The 16,747-nt window shown below is 49.7% G+C and overlaps 1 protein-coding gene across 1 annotated transcript in view; it reads left to right on the forward strand.

The window, feature by feature from the left end:
• Positions 1-16,747, forward strand: part of ITPR1 (inositol 1,4,5-trisphosphate receptor type 1) — a 351,525-nt gene that overhangs the window by 208,857 nt on the left and 125,921 nt on the right. The window contains exons 38-40 of the mRNA XM_075998552.1: positions 2,214-2,362; positions 3,333-3,444; positions 8,411-8,443. Coding sequence (XP_075854667.1) covers positions 2,214-2,362; positions 3,333-3,444; positions 8,411-8,443 — 294 coding nt within the window. The remainder of the gene's footprint in view (positions 1-2,213; positions 2,363-3,332; positions 3,445-8,410; positions 8,444-16,747) is intronic.

Below are 16,747 nucleotides of genomic sequence, written 5' to 3' on the forward strand. Positions count from 1 at the left end.
ATCCCAGAACCGGGCTTGATTCCGGATGGAGAGCTTCCTGAGCCCGCTGTGCTTTTATCAATAGAAACCACAGGGGCACTGTAGACACGTCCCCGTAGGAACACACAGCATTTTCTTACCTGCTCAAGCTAAATGAGGGATCAGTGCAGTCAAGCGCCCCAGTCTGTTGTGCTCTTCTTAGACTTACCATGCATGTTCTTGGGAGATGAAGGGGAAGACAGCTGTAAAGACTTGGCCAGTGGCCTAAGGGATCCTCAGTATTTATCGTCTGAGTCCCTGTCGTTGTGAAGTCGCCTAGGATAGCAGAAGGTGTCGTGAGACATTCGCTCAGGAACTGACGACTGGCGTGTGACGACCCCCGTTTAGACGTGACGCTGGCATCTGCCCTACCCATCGCTTCGCCGTCTCTGTTGGTGTCTCCCCCGGTTGCTGTGCATTTGACAATACAATGCAAATGAATTGCAACGCAAAGTTCAAAACTTTGCAAAAGATGCGGGATTTCGTGACATCCACAAACACGATGTGAAAGAATGATTTCAATCCCATGCAGACACCATACACGAAGGTTTGCCAGACTTAGGACCAGTACCTGCTACTGGAGAAGAGAGTATTGGCAGGGTGCTTGCAAAGGGGAAACTGTAGAGGAAAGTGGTAAGACCCTCAAGAGAATTTTGCAAAAATGACCCTGTTTTTGACTTATGCTGTGAAAATCAGCATGCATTTTAAGGGATCTTGCAATTTACTATCTCATGATTTTGTTGGGAAAACTACCCCTCCAAAGAAATCATTTAATTCATCCATGCATTTCTTTATGCATGCTGATATTATCGAGTAGTCACAGTGATCACCCAGAGTTTGTTAAATATAAGATGAAATTATCTCCATGTGGTTTAGTTTTAGTTTCTGGGTAAAAGATCAGTCCGTTCTTTCTTGGACCCTAATTGGGTCTCTAGTTGAGGTGAATGCAACTTAAATGGCATTCCTGTGCAAATGTCCTTGGGTAACTAGGCCCTCCTGAATTAACCAACGTCCTGTGGCCCCTGTTTTAGCCACCGTGCCTCTGGTTAGGTTTTGAGTCACCAAGCCATAGAGCAGGCTTCTAGCATCTTTTGAAGATAATTTCTCATCTGTTTTCTATCATTTGCCTTTAAATGGTGTTTGTTGTGTTGGTTTTGCTGCTCTTTCAACTTCTCTCTGTTTTCCTTTCCTACAGCTATGTGTTTTGCATTTGAAGACCATCATGCTATCAGGGTACATGTATTTAGCATGTTGATACGGCATGTTCATTCATTTGTGTTCTCATGTTTGTATGACTTTTTATTGTGTGAATAATTCATGCTCATTGAAAATAATTAGACAACACTGACAAGTACTCGCTGTATGGGAGAAAATTAGAATCACCTGTAATCCCACCACCCAGATAAAAGCAAAAGCGATGATTTAACAGTAGTCGATGTTTATCCTTTAGATATTGATGTTATTTATAAGAATAGGATCATAGAGTTCATACTATTGTTTGACCATTTTTATACTCATATCGTAGACATCTTTCACATGTTGTTAAATGTAGTTGTTGCATTAAATCGTAAATTATATGGAATGATCCCTTGAGTCTCATAAGGCCATCTCGAAATAAGGGGTGGTGGCCGGGCGCGGTGGCTCACGCCTGTCATCCTAGCACTCTGGGAGGCCGAGGCGGGCGGATCGCTCGAGGTCAGGAGTTTGAAACCAGCCTGAGCAAGAGCAAGACCCCGTTTCTAATATAAATAGAAAGAAATTAATTGGCCAACTAATATATATTATAGAAAAAATGAGCCGGGCACGGTGGCGCATGCCTGTAGTCCCAGCTACTCGGGAGGCTGAGGCAGGAGGATCGCTTGAGCCAGGAGATTGAGGTTGCTGTGAGCGAGGCTGATGCCATGGCACTCACTCTAGTCTGGGAAACAAAGCGAGACTCTGTCTCAAAAAAAAAAAGAAAGAAGGGGCGGTGGGCATGTGGATGTGTTTTTGCTTTGTTTTCTGCACCGGGGCTAATGCTTTCAGGTGCCCACCGGGCAGTGTCTGATCATTTGAGATGACGCCAGGCGGTGCTGAAGTTAGCCTGGCCTGGCCTAGCCTGTGTGGTAGCTCATGTTTTGGGACAGAAGTCCGTGTCGTCCCCCGTGCGGCCGGCGTCTGCCCGAGCCGCTGCCCGAGCCGCGGTCCCGTTGCAGGACATCGTGTCGGCGCTGGAGGACCGGCTGCGGCCCCTGGTGCAGGCGGAGCTGTCCGTGCTCGTGGACGTGCTGCACAGGCCCGAGCTGCTCTTCCCCGAGAACACGGACGCCAGGAGAAAGTGCGAGAGCGGCGGCTTCATCTGCAAGTAAGCAGCCTCTCCCGGGGCGGCCGGTGGCCAGGCCTGGACGGCCGACAGCGTCTGTCCCCGGAGGGGGGGGAGACCGTTGTCCTGGCTGTTGTCGTTGACGAATGCGAGGTCGTGTGCTAACGTGCAGAAACGTGAGTGTGTCCGTGAACCCCGGCTTGTCGGCACTGTGTTGCTTTGCTCCTCTGTTCTGGTCCGGTGGGCGTTTCTCGCGTTCGCCGCGTGCCCGCTCGTTCGTTCTTTTCCATTCGGCGGATGTTTACAGGGCACCCGCCATGGCTGCGGCCCACGCACAGAAAAGCCACGACCCTCCGAGATCGTTGGCTGCCCGTGACCTCATCATCTTTTCCTAACAGTTTTGTCGTTTCTCAGTTTATGCCTTGGCGCATAATCTAGAAAGAAGCAAGGGTCCCATGACTAGAAATCTCCGTTAGGCTTTTGCCCTAAGGTTACTTGTGTGTGTAGCTGGAGTCCTGGGCTCTGCCCGTGACTTTATTACTTTTCTGGGCGCCCTAAGGACAAGCTTGTGGATAAGGGAGCAGTGCGTCTTGGCCCAGCCGTCAGCTTCGGGAGGTGTTTTTTATTTATTTTTTTGCCAGCCACTCAAGTCTGAAGTTTTTGTTTTTGTTTTTTTTTTTTTTGAAACATGTTGGCATGTTTTAGCTGTTTTACTGGCAGCCCTCAGTGGACACATGCCACGCTTATGACCGAGCAGGTCTGAGAGGGCCTCTGTCCTTGCTCTCTCCTGCCCGGATAATCTCTCCGTTGTGGGGGCGACGCCTGCCATCACCGGCCAGCAGGTGTCGCCGTTGAGACGCGGGCGGCTCTCAGCGCGGGGAAGGCGGGAAAGCATGTTTGACCCTGGAGCCCGTTCATTAACTGTGACGCGTTGCAATAAATTGCTCGTCAAGTGTTTTTAATTGAAAGATGGTTCTGGGAATGTAATCCGTGGTTTCCTTTCCCCGCTCAGGTTAATCAAGCATACGAAGCAGCTGCTGGAGGAAAACGAGGAGAAACTCTGCATCAAAGTCCTGCAGACCCTCAGGGAAATGATGACCAAAGACAGAGGGTATGGGGAAAAGGTACTGCGTCTTATTTTCACGATAAAGCACGCGTCTCGCTGTTACATTGCAGGGGGTGGTGCTTACAAACCCGCCCTAGTTCAGGCGCCACTGACTGAGGGGCTAACTTTTGCTCTGAAGCTGTTTATCCTGCCCCTACAGGTAGTTAAGTCATAGGACTGCTTAAAAGTCACGCGTGCTGAGCTGTCTCTTACATGCTTGCTGCGTAATCTGAGGTCAGAGAAGTAATAATAACAAGCTCTTTTATCTGTTTAAATTCCCAGTGAAAAGCAAACGCCTCTGTGTGTCAGAGTATGCATTCCTGAATGTGGGGTTCCACCTAAGCACACCTGTGGAGTCACTCCCTCTGCGAGTGAGCAAAGCAGGGCAGAAACGGTCCCCATGGCCTCTTCCCTCAGCCCCCCAGCAAAAAATCATGAGCATAGGGTTAAATCTCACCCATTTTAATTGAAGATAATATAATAACATTCACTGATTGTCTACTTTGGCCACTTGTAGCAACAGTGTCTGAGTAGATGAATACACTGATATGACCGACTTAATCAGAATACCCCAGTAACTTATTTTTTCAGCCCTGGGAAGAAGCCTTGATAATTAAATCACCACCTTCCTTGTCAAAATGGTTGGGGACAGCCAGATCATCAAAAGTATAAAAGTTCTAAAGACATGGACAAAGCCTGACGCAAAGAGGAAAAAAAATTTTAAATTAAGATAATAATTAGAAAAAAAAGTATAAAAGTCTGTCTACAGGAATGCTATTTTTTAACCTGAGTGACATTTCTCATTAATATTGGAGTGGTGTAACAAATGAGAAGAAAGCAGGAAAATATACAGTCATTATTTTAGTGTGCATACCTTCACTGTCCCCAAGTTGCAAGGCTTTTAAATGTCACTCTACATTTTGGAAATATATAAATGAAAAGGTGAATAAATGTTGACTAATTAGAAAACAGGTGTCTGTAACTCAGTAGGAATTTTGCGGAGGATAAGAGTTTATAAATATAAATATTAGAAGGGAAGAAGATGAGAAGTGGTAGGATGACAGACACCAGTATAGGCACCTAGGGAGGTCTTGCTCTATAAAAAGAAAAGAAAGATGGGAAACAGGGGAAAGACTGATGGCAGGGAGAATGCACTTATCAGACCCACAAATAATAACCATTTATTTCATGAGATCTTCATTTTTCATTAAAAGCGAGCTTTTAGAAATGTTTGTAAGATATGATTCTGGTGACAGAAATTGATTCTCCATAATAAGGTCAAGTCTACCAAAGGGACTGGGGCCTTAACCAGCAGAGTGAATATATTTGTATCTGTGAGCATAAAACTTGATTTTCCAAATATGGAAACCACAATTTTATGTGGACTAGCTGTTGTTTGTATCACCAAGATATTTTAACCCTTGGTGCCTTTACTCTCGTGAATGTTGGAAGTTGTGATTATACACGCAGCTGCCTGCAGTTGTCTTTTTCTAACCTGGAAGTACTGTCCGAGTTTTCTGAGTCTCTGTTGCACGGCAGACAGGTGTTTTGGGGTCTTTGGGGCCAGGAGGAAGGTGTGCTGCCCCACTTCCTCTCCCCACCCGTTAGTGCCAACTGGGGGAACATTCCAGATGAGGGAAGGTGTCACATCGGAGACGTCTCAGTGGTGCCTGTTACAAAGCTCACAGAGAATGACAGGGCCTGGGCTCAAGGGGACCCCAAGGGGTCGCTGTGAGAGAGTGAATCATCAGGGTTAGCAGGGGGCCTTGAGCTCGACTCCCAGCCCTCTCAGCGAAGGGTGAAGAAATGACTCACGCCTAAGCGGAGAGGCTTGGAGGAAAGGTGACATCTCTTGCCGCTCTGGCTGGGGCTGTCACCCTGCTTCCTGCAAGTCAGAATACCCTAGGTCAGTCTGGGAAGTGCCACGAAGCGGAGGACGCCGTTCTAGAAACCCACGCCGGCCAGCAGCTCCCAGACCTGCAGCTCGTCCCTGCAGCCTCCGGCCCGCCGCCCCACGAGAAAGAGGCCGGGCAGAGGGGCGCGCTAAGCGGAGCCGTCTTCTTTCTCCACCTGGGGGCTGCCGGGAACTTTGTTCCATTAAGGCTTTTTGTGAAGACGCTTTTGGTGGTTTACTGGCTGGCTGTCCCCGTTTGATTAAAGGAGCATGACACGCACGGGGCAGGCCAGCTTTTTCAAGGGTGGGCGCTCCCCGGGGCCAAAGAACCAACCTTTCCCAGGCGAACCGGCTGGCAGCGGTGGGTGAAACGAACGCGGTGTTCTTTGGCCTGGGTGCCGAGGACACCAGGGCGGGCGTCCCTCCTCCCGTCCCGGTTTTCCTGTTAGTTGTCTCTTGCGTGGGACTTGTGTCATGAGTGCAGTGGGGTCAAGCCTGGATCCAGGTTTCTGGACTCCCAATACAGTGCTCCTTCTAGCTCCCATTGCAGCCGGTGCCCACTGTACACAGGTCAGGTTTTCTTGTCGTGTCTCTAAGCTGGGATCCTTAGAGGCAGTGAGACTTGGGTGCCTGTGCGCATCTCTCCTCTTCCGTTCAACTTTGGGACTCAGTTCTCAAGGTCAAGATGAAAGAGAGAGTCGGCATCGTTCTTTGCTATCTCGTTCAAGAATGTTAGTGGTGCTGTGTGGGTTCGCTCGCCTGGAACACAAAGAAGGCCATTGAGAACTATCACCCGTGTTACCAAATAGACTAAAACATACCAGCATCGCTGTAAGACTGACCTGTGCTTTTTAAATGTCACCAAGCATATACCCACCAGTCCCCAACAGGATGCCGTGAGTGACAACGTTAACATTTGTTGACCCCCCATTAAGTGCCACTCACTATGCTAAGCACATTTCCTACCTCGCCTCTGATGGGCTCAGAGGTGGATATCACTGTTGTTTTAAACTATTTTTCTACACAAGGGAGAAAACATACAGGCTCAGAGAGGTTCAGACATCTGCCTGGGGTCACACAGCTAATAACAAGGGAGACAGGAATTCAAAACCAGGCAGGTGGTCCGATTCCAGGGCCTCGTTCTTCACTTCTCCTTCATCAGGGAACAGACTGACAGCATTTGAGGGCTTTGACGTCCACCTGCGGGTTGAACATTTACGTTTCCAGTATGTTACACGGTTATTTGAACCCTCCGGGCCAGGGGCCCTGGGAGCAGAGCTCGAACTTGGGAGCTTCAGCTCAGTTCTGATTTTTCACCTGATTGATGAGAGTCTCCAGTTGATGCCAAGTGACTCCACAAGTTGTGATTGTCCCAGGGGTCATCTGACACCTGTAGTTTTGATCAAGTCCCATACGAAGGACTCAGATAAGTGGTTGGTCCCCTTGTCTTGGTCCACTGCCCCATGAAGGGCCCACCCCAGAACTGTCACTTACGCTGAGAGGTAGGGGCTGGCTGAAGAAGATGAGCACAAGATTTTAATCATGATCGCTAAAGAATGAAAAAAAAAATCGTTAACTGTTACGATGCTAAAATGCAAAGGATGATCACCAATGCATATTCTTCTCAGAGTGGTAAATATAAAATAATCATTTAAATTATGGCCTATTAAAATAATAGTGAAATTCGTTTGTGCACGGTGCTTACAATATCTTTCTGTCCCACGTATTCAAAATTAATAAGCTTTAAAGTTCTACCAGGACTTTACAAACACAGTCGGCGTGCAATGCCTACGGGACTCTGCTTTTAATCTGCAGGTTAAACCGTGTCTGTGTTGTAAAGAAAATAACCCCCCCTAGCTAAATATCTCTGAGGTTTAATTTGAATCCCTCTATAGCTCAGAAAATCTTCAAGCCCTTAGATCGAGGCATCCTCAAACTACGACCCGGCTGGTCCCGGGCCCACAGTGCGCACTGTCCAACGGTCTGAGGGACAGTGACCTGGCCCTTGTTTAAACAGTTTGCCCTGGACCCTGCTTGCAAAGGCAGCATAGTTGTTTTATGTGTTGGCTTCTCTGTAGGTTACTGCAGGTTCTTTATTTAAACGCTGTTGACTTACATTATTAGCCAAAGAGTTTTGGAAAGAAATTCAGAGACCGGGAATTAATGGATAAGGATATCTCAGAGTTTATTTTTAATCTGTTTTCCCTTCTGAATAGTAGTAGCTGTTTTAGTACTAGAAGAGTATTTGACCCTAGGTAACACCAGGGTTTTCATGTCATACAGATTGTCAGTCCGCTGTGAACGACCAAGGCGTCTCTGCTCTACGTGAGTAGAGCACTAGCATTTCTAGCTGCTGGTGTTTTTGATAGCAGCTTATTTGCAAAATGTACTTAATATTAAAGAAGCACGATCAAATGGATTGATGATTATTCCTCTGTCCTTAAACAAGCACGACTGCGATAATGCTCTTGGGTCCCCCACCCCCCCCCAACTTGATGCTAATGAGTCCATGTGACCAATGTCACTTGAGTCAGCGCTAATGCATCTCTGGGGGGATGGCGTTTCCCCTAATCATCCACGGCACCGGGGTCTGGAGCATCATCAGGATCAGGCCGGGGATATTTCGGTCTTACCACCTGCGGAAGGAAGTTAAAGCTCGGTGTGCAATTTGTGTTCCTCCCGCCACTGGATTGCACAGTGAGTCTAAAGAGAGATTTTGCTCCTGAACATGATTGATGCTGCTCTAGTCTTTTACTCATCACCCTCTTCTGAAAATAATAATAATAATAATAATAATAGTAGCATTGGGGAACTTGCCCTTGCTGCTGGCTCAGTTCACGTTTCCACGTGTACAAGTGAGAGCAGGGCCCAGGGGACCGCAGGGCTGACGTGGGACTCGAGCGTGGCCGGTCCCAGGAGGGTGCTGCTGTGAGCCGTGGCAGTGTCTTAAGACGGTCATGATGTTTCAAGGTGAAAGCTTAGCAGCAGTAAGAACACTTTTTGCAAAGTCTCTTTAACACTTGGCTGGGCTTATTATGTTTCCTTTCTTAACGTTTCCTTCTCTTTCTCTCCCCTTTTCTTTCTTTTCCAGCTAATTTCCATTGATGAATTGGACAATGCTGAGGTCCTAATTTCCTTGTTTTTTTTGTTTTGTCTTTAATGTCCCCCGGTGGTGTTTCCACGCCGCTCCCCAAGTTCGCCCTGTGACCGTCCCGTGGTCCCCGCGGCGAGTGTCTGACTGTGTGTCGCGTGGCTTCCGGGAGCGAGTGGCGTCTGTCGTGTCTGTGTTGGCATTTCCCATGAGTTTGTTTGACATTCGTCCTTGCAGATCCCATCTGAGTCTAGATAAAGATTTTCTTAACTGCAATAAGATTTCGATCATTCGCTGTCGAGAATATCAACTGAATCTGTGGTTGATGCTGGCCATGAATGTGTCTCTGAAACTCAATTTCGGTTTTAGTATAAAGAGCCCCTCCAGCTGCAGGTAAAGCATCGAATGAAAAAAGGCACAACGGCCTTGGTATAGTTTGAAAGTAGTAAAACAAACCAACAAACAAAAACAACACAGAAAAAACCCACTACTCTCTTGGTTTGCATGTTGAGTATTCGTATAAAATTTTTCCAGGTGCATTGTGAATTCCAAAGTGCTAGTTGAGACTTGCCACCTATAGGCTCACCAGTGAGATTAGGACTGTCCCACGTCCTGGCTTCTCTTCTAGGAGAACGGCCTGTAGATCCAGAAATTGAATGTCATTCGATGCCTACTGCACTTACTCGTCAAATCAGTTTCCCTTCCTCAGAATTACCCTGGAGACTGACAAGTTGTGGTTTTGTTTGGGATTTGGGGCCCTCTTAAATATCTTTTGTTTTGAATATTTTTTTCAACGTTCCTTGCTATATGGTTTTTTTTTTTTTTTTTTTGGCTACAATACATGCTGGGTAAATGGTACCAGAAAAAAATTAATTGGGATTAATGTATATAATTGAGAGGATTTAATGGGTTGGCACATTGGAATAAAATTTTATTTAACTTTTGAAAATCACTTTTCTGGTCTACTTACCTGTTCTTTTTTTGGTAGACCAGTGAATACCTCATTTTGGCTGAGTTAGGGACACCAAATAGAACATGTTGTCTACTCTAATACCTTAATTTCAGGAATACTAAGAAATGGTTCAGATATACCCAAGTGTAGAGTCTGAATTATAGACTTGAAACTGAAAGCCAACAACGAGTGGTTATGAATTTGGTCCACTTGCCTCAGGAACGGAGCTCAGAGAGGTTTAGTGACTAGTCTTAGCTCACACAGCTAGAGAGTGGCTAAACTAGGACCAGCCACAGCTGGCGTGGCTTCTGGCCTGATGTGCTTACTACTGTTCTACTTACTTGCAGTGTGCTTACTACTGCACTTGCGGAAGTCTCCAAGTGCAGGATCTTCCTTGTATTAGGCACGAACAGGTGAGGAGGCCACGCCTTCTGGGATGACTAGAAGGTGCAGAGGGCGAAATGGAGTAGAGCAACTTCATTCGTTGTTCTGCCTGCGGCGGTTTTTGCTGTTTCCTCTTTAGCTTTTCCCTCTCCTGTGTTATTTGTATGCTGCAAAAATGTCCTAGGCAGATTGCCGTTGGCCCCTCTGGTGCCCTTGCTTCTGCCTAGAGTTGCGATGCCTCGCTGATTTAAATTTTTCCTCTGAAATACTGAGGCTGGGTCTCTGTCTGCCGAGGTACAGATTAAGTCAGGGAAGGAAAAGCTTCCCCGATGGGCGTGTGCGGTGTCGTGGATATGCTGTTCCGCACCACAGTCATCAGCGGACGTGTTTGCTCGCCCAGGATAGAACTCGGGTCTCCTGGCTGGGGCTTACTGCTCCCTCTCGGAAAGATTCCGCAGTCGGAGCAGGTGTGTTTGTAATTATACTCTGGGAAATAGGATACTGTCTGTTTATAAAAGAAGAACGTTCTGGCAGCCACTCAGGGTTCTTTGAAAATTCCCTGAAGAAGCCACGGTGGATCCCCTTTGCGCTGTTACCATGGCAACTGTCAGAGCCCAGGGACCCCGACACCCTGTGCCCGGTCCCTCAGGCTGGCGGGTCTGGCCCCCTCGGAGGAGATGCCTGGTTGGCCTTTGTCATCGGTGCCCTTCCGGAAGCCGCCGCGGCCCCCGCCAGGCCTCTGCTCGCGTGAGCTGCTGGAGCCCGCGGGGTCGCCGATGGTGGCGGGCGTCGCGGGCGGCCCCGAGCGGGCACGGCGAACGCCGCGGATTCTGCGCACGGGAGGACGGCCCCCGGGTGGGGCGAGGCCTGTCTGGCGGCCCCGGTGCCCGGACTGAGGAGGGCTCCGCCCGTGATGGTGAAGGCCGGGCGGGTCCCGAGAGACGCGCGGAGGCCCGTGGCTGCGCGGGAAGGCGGCGTGAGGCGAGCACAGTCGCGGAGTCCGTCGCAAGATGAGAGCTGGGGATGGACGGGGCCTTCCCAGCTGCCTTCTAGAATAAAATGCTGTTCAAAACCAGGAAGAGGAAGGGTTTTTTGACAAACAAATAGGGTCTCCATCCTCACCCCCTGTTTCTTTCTCTTCCCCGCTGGGGCTGGGGACTGGGGACGGGCGCAGTGAAGGAGAGACAGACTCCTTGCCTCAGTGTCCCTCCACTCAGAGCTTGCTGGGCGGTCACCTGGGTGGCCCCCACCTAAGTCAGGATACAGAATCACCCCGAAAGTCCCCTCGTCTGCCTGATCTTGGCCCAGAGCAGGCACAAGCTGAAGCTAACGACACAGGTTCACACGACTAATACTCGAGGCCTTCTGTGTTCCAGCAGCGTGTCGCAGGAGTGGGTGCTGGGGTGCCCGTAATGGGCACAGAGTCCGCCATTCCGAAGCTCACAGTTTTGGGAGGCCGATGGACCGTCACTCGAATTCATGCACAGTGACAGCCATCAACCCTGAGAAGTGTTAGGAAGGAGAACTGCATGGAATCATGGGAACCTGGAACCGGGGACTTCTGTGTAAGCAGGGAGGTCAGGTAACATAGAAGCCGCCGGGTTCCATGTTCCCATGATTCCATGCACTTCTCCCTTCTAGCATTCTCTTGCAAAGGAACATTCTAGAAGCCCCAGGGCAGCAAGGGGATTCCTGTTGAGGGCTGTAGAAAACAAAGGGTGTTCCCTAGGAGGTCAGGGGATGGCAGGTGAGGATCCGCAGCAGGGAGTCACTTCTCTAAACGGCGAAGTGTCACGCTAATCAGGGGTGATTGTGGCCAGGCACTCAGACCTGGGGCAGAGGCGGTAGGCGGACAGGAGTGCACGCAGAGAAGGGAATGGTGCATTTAGAAAGCTCAATGCACGGGCCCATTGCTGCGCGTTTGAGACGCGATCCCCACTGAGTAGTCACTGTCCCTTGGAACCATGGAACCTCCAGAGCCGCTGGGTCTGCTGGTGGCTCTGCTGTCCTGCATCGCAACAAAAAACGCTAAGCAACGTTCCCAGCTGTTCAGGGTGGCCGCAGCCTGCTCATGTGAATTCCTCATTCGCTTCCACCTTGAGTTGCAAAAGATGCCACTAACGGGGAACTTTGTAAAATTCAGAGGGGGTGGGGGGAGGAGAAACAATGCACAGGATGATTAAGTCTACCTTCAGGGGGCGTTCTGATGACGCCCAGCCGGGTGGAGGTGGCCTAGTTTCTCTCCGCGGCTGTGAACTGCCGCTTGGGCGCCTGCCAGCATTCAGGCGGCGGTTACATAAGTGCTTTTTTTCCTGGAATTTAGGCTCGCTGCTGCTGTGTGACCTTCAGCAGTAATTGCCAATAGAGGCAGCGGGCTGTTTACTGTCACACACTGGCAGCCACAGAGCAAGCCCAGCTCGGAGCTCACAGAAGCTGTTGCCGAGTCTGGGGGAAGTTGTGTTTTTTGGTTTTTGGTTTTTTTTTTCTTTTCATGCTGAGATTATTCCATGATGATCGAAGTTGTATAATGTAGTCATGTCAGGATGCATGTTTTAAAAAAAATGAACTTCACTATTGAGTTCTGATGAACTTGTTCTGTAAAATACAGGTGAAACTACAGTGTTGGGAGTAAGTAACATTTACTTCGTGTTGTTTCTAAAAAAAAAAAAAAACCAAACAAACGAATGCAGTTAGTAAAGAGAATTGCCTTAGCTGTTGTGAAGATTTAAAATTGTTCTGCTGACATGCTAGGTAATTTCTATTTTAGCTTAATTTTCCTTAAGGCTTTCTCTTCTCTCGACGTGGGTTTTCAGAGGCTGAGGAAGGACAGGGCCCAGCACCGTGTTTGCAAAGCCCGTTCGCTGCTTGCCTGTCTCCCTGCTCCGGGTTAGGAGTGAATGGAAAGGAACCCTGAAGACCGTTCAGCAGGGCTGTACGTGTAATCCCTTCCACGTGCTGATAACTGGGTCTAGACTGCAGTTGCGTTGAATGCAGTTGAATCGCATTCAGTTTCTGCCCAGGGTGGTCCACAGAAAGAAGACATTCTTTTGCAAAGGAACATTCTGGAAGCCCAAGGGCAGCAGCAGCAGGGGGATTCCTGTGGAGGGCTGTAGAAAGCAAAGGGCGTTCCCTAGGAAGTCCGAGGGCTGCTTTTTATGTAAGAATGACAAAGTACAATTCCTTTCATGGACAGTAGAAACTCCTCCCTTGGTAAACGCTGGGCAATTGTGCGTGTATTGGAAGCGACTAGATTAGGTCAGTGGCGTCTTCTCTGTACCTACCCGGACACACTCCAGGACCTTTGTCATGATGCCCAGAGCAGTGGCCACACCCAGGAAGGACACTTAGGGTTCAGGGACTTGAGATGCGTTCTGAATTTGTATTGGTTGATTGATTCAGAGTCTCACTCTGTTGCCCATACTAGAGTGCCGTGGCGTCAGCCTAGCTCACAGCAACCTCAGACTCCTGGGCTCAAGCGATCCTCCTGCCTCAGCCTCCCAAGTAGCTGGGACTACAGGCATGTGCCACCATGCCTGGCTAAGTTTTTCTCTATATTTTTAGTTGGCCCATTAATTTCTTTCTGTTTTTAGTAGAGACAGGGTCTCGCTCTTGCTCAGGCTGGTTTCGAACTCCTGACCTTGAGTGATCTTCCCACCTCGGCCTCCCAAAATGCTAGGATGACAGGTGTGAGCCACCTTGCCTGGCCCTCCAATTTCTCTTTAAAAGCCAGTTATTGGGAGTCTTTTTTCCCCTCTTAAGTTAGGTTTTACTGACCTTGTCTACAAACATGGGGGAGACTGACGATTAAGCAATCGATATGGGGAGGTGACGGGGCAGTCATTAGTGTCTGAGATCAAAAGTAGGCCACGTCAGATCATTGTGGATCCCCTGGGAGTGCGGGAAATGCACCTTGGTTGGCGGTGTCAACACTGAAATAGAGTGATTGTGCTTGAGACTAAGGAGGGGATAGAAAACGTGAGAAATTCAGACACGCCCGGGCTCCCAAACTCCCTTAAAATGTGTTCACTGAGGGCTTCAGTTTTCATGCTAAAAAAAAATTAACTTTGATGATAAAACTGTGAGTCCATTCATCTATTAAACATGATCTTTTGCTTTGGGTATTAGACATGATATTTGTGTTTGTGTAGCTTTTACTTTGAACATACATCGTTCATTCAAATGCTTATGTTTTATCAAAACTGCAGCTCACTGCTGTAAAATAAACCTATCCTCAGGGAAACCTAGCCAAAATCCTTACAGGAGGAAGCATGCAGTATGGGCTGCTGGTTGTTTTACCAAGTTATATACCAGGTATGGTCTGGACTTTTCTGTGGCTGGAAGTGTTTTGTGTCCCAGCCAGTTGTGTTATTTCGGACGCTTGCTTGTTAGGTATTACGAAATGAAGTTTACTGAAAATATCCCAAGCATGACCTAATGTTTTAGCTGGAAGGAATCGTAAAGAATATCTGCCCAGCCTCCTTGAGCAGGTCAGAAGCCTGTTCAGAGAGGTTCAGTGACTGGCTCAGGGTCACACAGCCAGAGCCAAGCTCTTGGTGAGCTGTGGTCACATGACACATGTCCAGTGCTCTCAGGTTTTCCAGTCTATTCCATGAATGGACCGCACCAAAAATTGTCCTTCTGGTTGGATGCTGATTCCTGAAGCTGCAAAGCACCCTCTCTTTACCAAACCTTTCCTTGGTTTAAGGAAAACCAAGGTAATTTAAATTGAGTTCTTAAAAATTAATTAGGCCGGGCGCAGTGGCTCACGCCTGTAATCCTAGCACTCTGGGAGGCCGAGGCAGGAGGATCTCTTGAGGTCAGGGGTTTGGGACCAGCCTGAACAAGAGCGAGACCCCGTCTCTACTATAAATAGAAAAAATTAGCCGGGCATGGTGGCGCACGCCTGTAGTCCCAGCTACTCGGGAGGCTGAGGCAGGAGGATCGCTTGAGCCCAGGAGTTTGGGGTTGTAGTGAGCTAGGCTGACGCCACGGCACTCCAGCCTGGGTGACAGAGTGAGACTCTGTCTCAAAAATAAAACAAAAATAATTAAACTAATTGTAAAATATGCGCGACAACAATTCAGGAAGGAAACTGAGTGTCAGTATAATCATAAACATAACCCCTGCTCTCCGAGTGGCTAAGAGACAGATAGATACCACTTGTGGCCATCCTGAAGGAATTCAGGATGCTTCTCTGGACAAAAAGAGCACAGGCAAGAGAATTCGAGCAAATGACACACTAGTTCCAGTTCCATCACCTCTATTTCCTTAGCTTTTGTTTTGATTGGCAAAGGAGTGAGGGTGTAGGTGTCTCTGTGGGTCCCTATAGCAAACCCACGCCTGTAACCCTGTGGTTCCAACCCTGTAGGGTCAGTGTAAGTCATGTGCCAGTGGGCGTGTAGCTGACGCAAATGTTAGAAAATAAAGCTGCTCTCTGTCTACTCTCGGGCTGCTGTAAAACGCACGGACAGGCCAGGTGTGGCGGCGCACGCCTGTAGTCCCAGCTACTCGGGAGGCTGAGGCAGGAGGATCGCTGAGCCCAGGAGTTTTTTGGTTGCTGTGAGCCAGGCTGATGCCACGGCACTCACTCTAGCCTGGGCAACAAAGTGAGACTCTGTCTCAAAAAAAAAAAAAAGACAGAAAGCGTTAGGTTGCATAACACAGCAGCCCTGTACGAAGAGGATTTTTTCCGTCTTGGCGGTTAAACGCCCCAGTGGGCCGAGTCGAGCTGGGCCGCATTGCGTGGCTTCCCTCCTGCACGCCTCGAGCGGGGACTCTGCCCTGCACCCGGCGGCCACCGCCTAGCCTCGGGAGGGGCATACCAGCCCAGCCTCCGGGCTCTGCCATGGGCCAAGGTCGCTCAGTTGCAGGGGAGCCTTGCCCTGCCCTGGCCCCAGACCGTGCATCTGGTGCTGCGGGACTTCAGGCCGGAGCGGCCGGGAGGGGTCTGGCGGTGACGTCTGACATCGGTCCCCTGCTCAGGCACGGTCCTCTTGGAAGGCAGAGAGTGGCGCTGGCCTCTCGTGGAGCAGTGGGCTCGTCCCCAGGCTCCACCTGCCGGTGGCCACCGCGTGCACCATGACACACGCCGGGCGGGTCCCTCGGAGGCGTCCTCTCGTCTCTCGTCCTGGCCAGAAGGGACGGACTGCGGGGAGGCGGCCGCATGGCCTGGCGGGTCCCCGGCCCGTGAGGCCCCTGAAGGAGACACGTGGGTGGGATGACCATCCTCCAAGTCATCCTGGGACTCTGCTTCTCCCGGGGACGAGTCACCCCTACGCCCAAGCGCTGGGGGTCTCAGCCCTGCGGCCAGACGGGGCGTGGAGAATGGAGGGACGCAGGAGAGAGCCCTGTGCTTGTCACAGCGGCCGTGTGGCACTTTCCGGCGCTCTGGGTCCCTGCGTGACCTGGGCCCCCTCCCCGCCTCCCCCAGCCTCCATGGGACCCACGCTGTCACTTGTGCTCCTGTCCACACTGTCCCAGATGTGCGCTGGCTGGTCCTTCCTCTGACACCTGGGTTTTAAGACGCATAGTTCCTTCTTGGTCAGTGGTAGGCTTTTTTTGGTTTCTTACCTTATTTTTATTTTTTTATTTATTTTTTTTTTGAGACAGAGTCTTGCTTCGTTGCCTGGGTTAGAGTGAGTGCCGTGGCATCAGCCTCGCTCACAGCAACCTCCAACTCCTGGGCTCAGGCGATCCTCCTGCCTCAGCCTCCCGAGTAGCTGGGACTACAGGCATGTGCCACCATGCCTGGCTAATTTTTTCTATATATATTAGTCGGCCAATTAATTTCTTTCTATTTGTAGTAGAGACGGGGTCTCGCTCTTGCTCAGGCTGGTTTCAAGCTCCTGACCTTGAGCGATCCTCCCGCCCCAGCCTCCCAGAGTGCCAGGATGACAGGCGTGAGCCGCCGCGCCCGGCCTGGTGTCTTCCCTCGTCGTGAACGTGTTCCTCCTTCCCAGGCCGTTTTCTGTTCCAGCACAACCACATTCAGTTTGATTTCA

This window comes from Microcebus murinus, chromosome 28 (assembly GCF_040939455.1).
Source record: "Microcebus murinus isolate Inina chromosome 28, M.murinus_Inina_mat1.0, whole genome shotgun sequence".
NCBI classification, from domain to species: Eukaryota; Metazoa; Chordata; class Mammalia; order Primates; family Cheirogaleidae; genus Microcebus; species Microcebus murinus.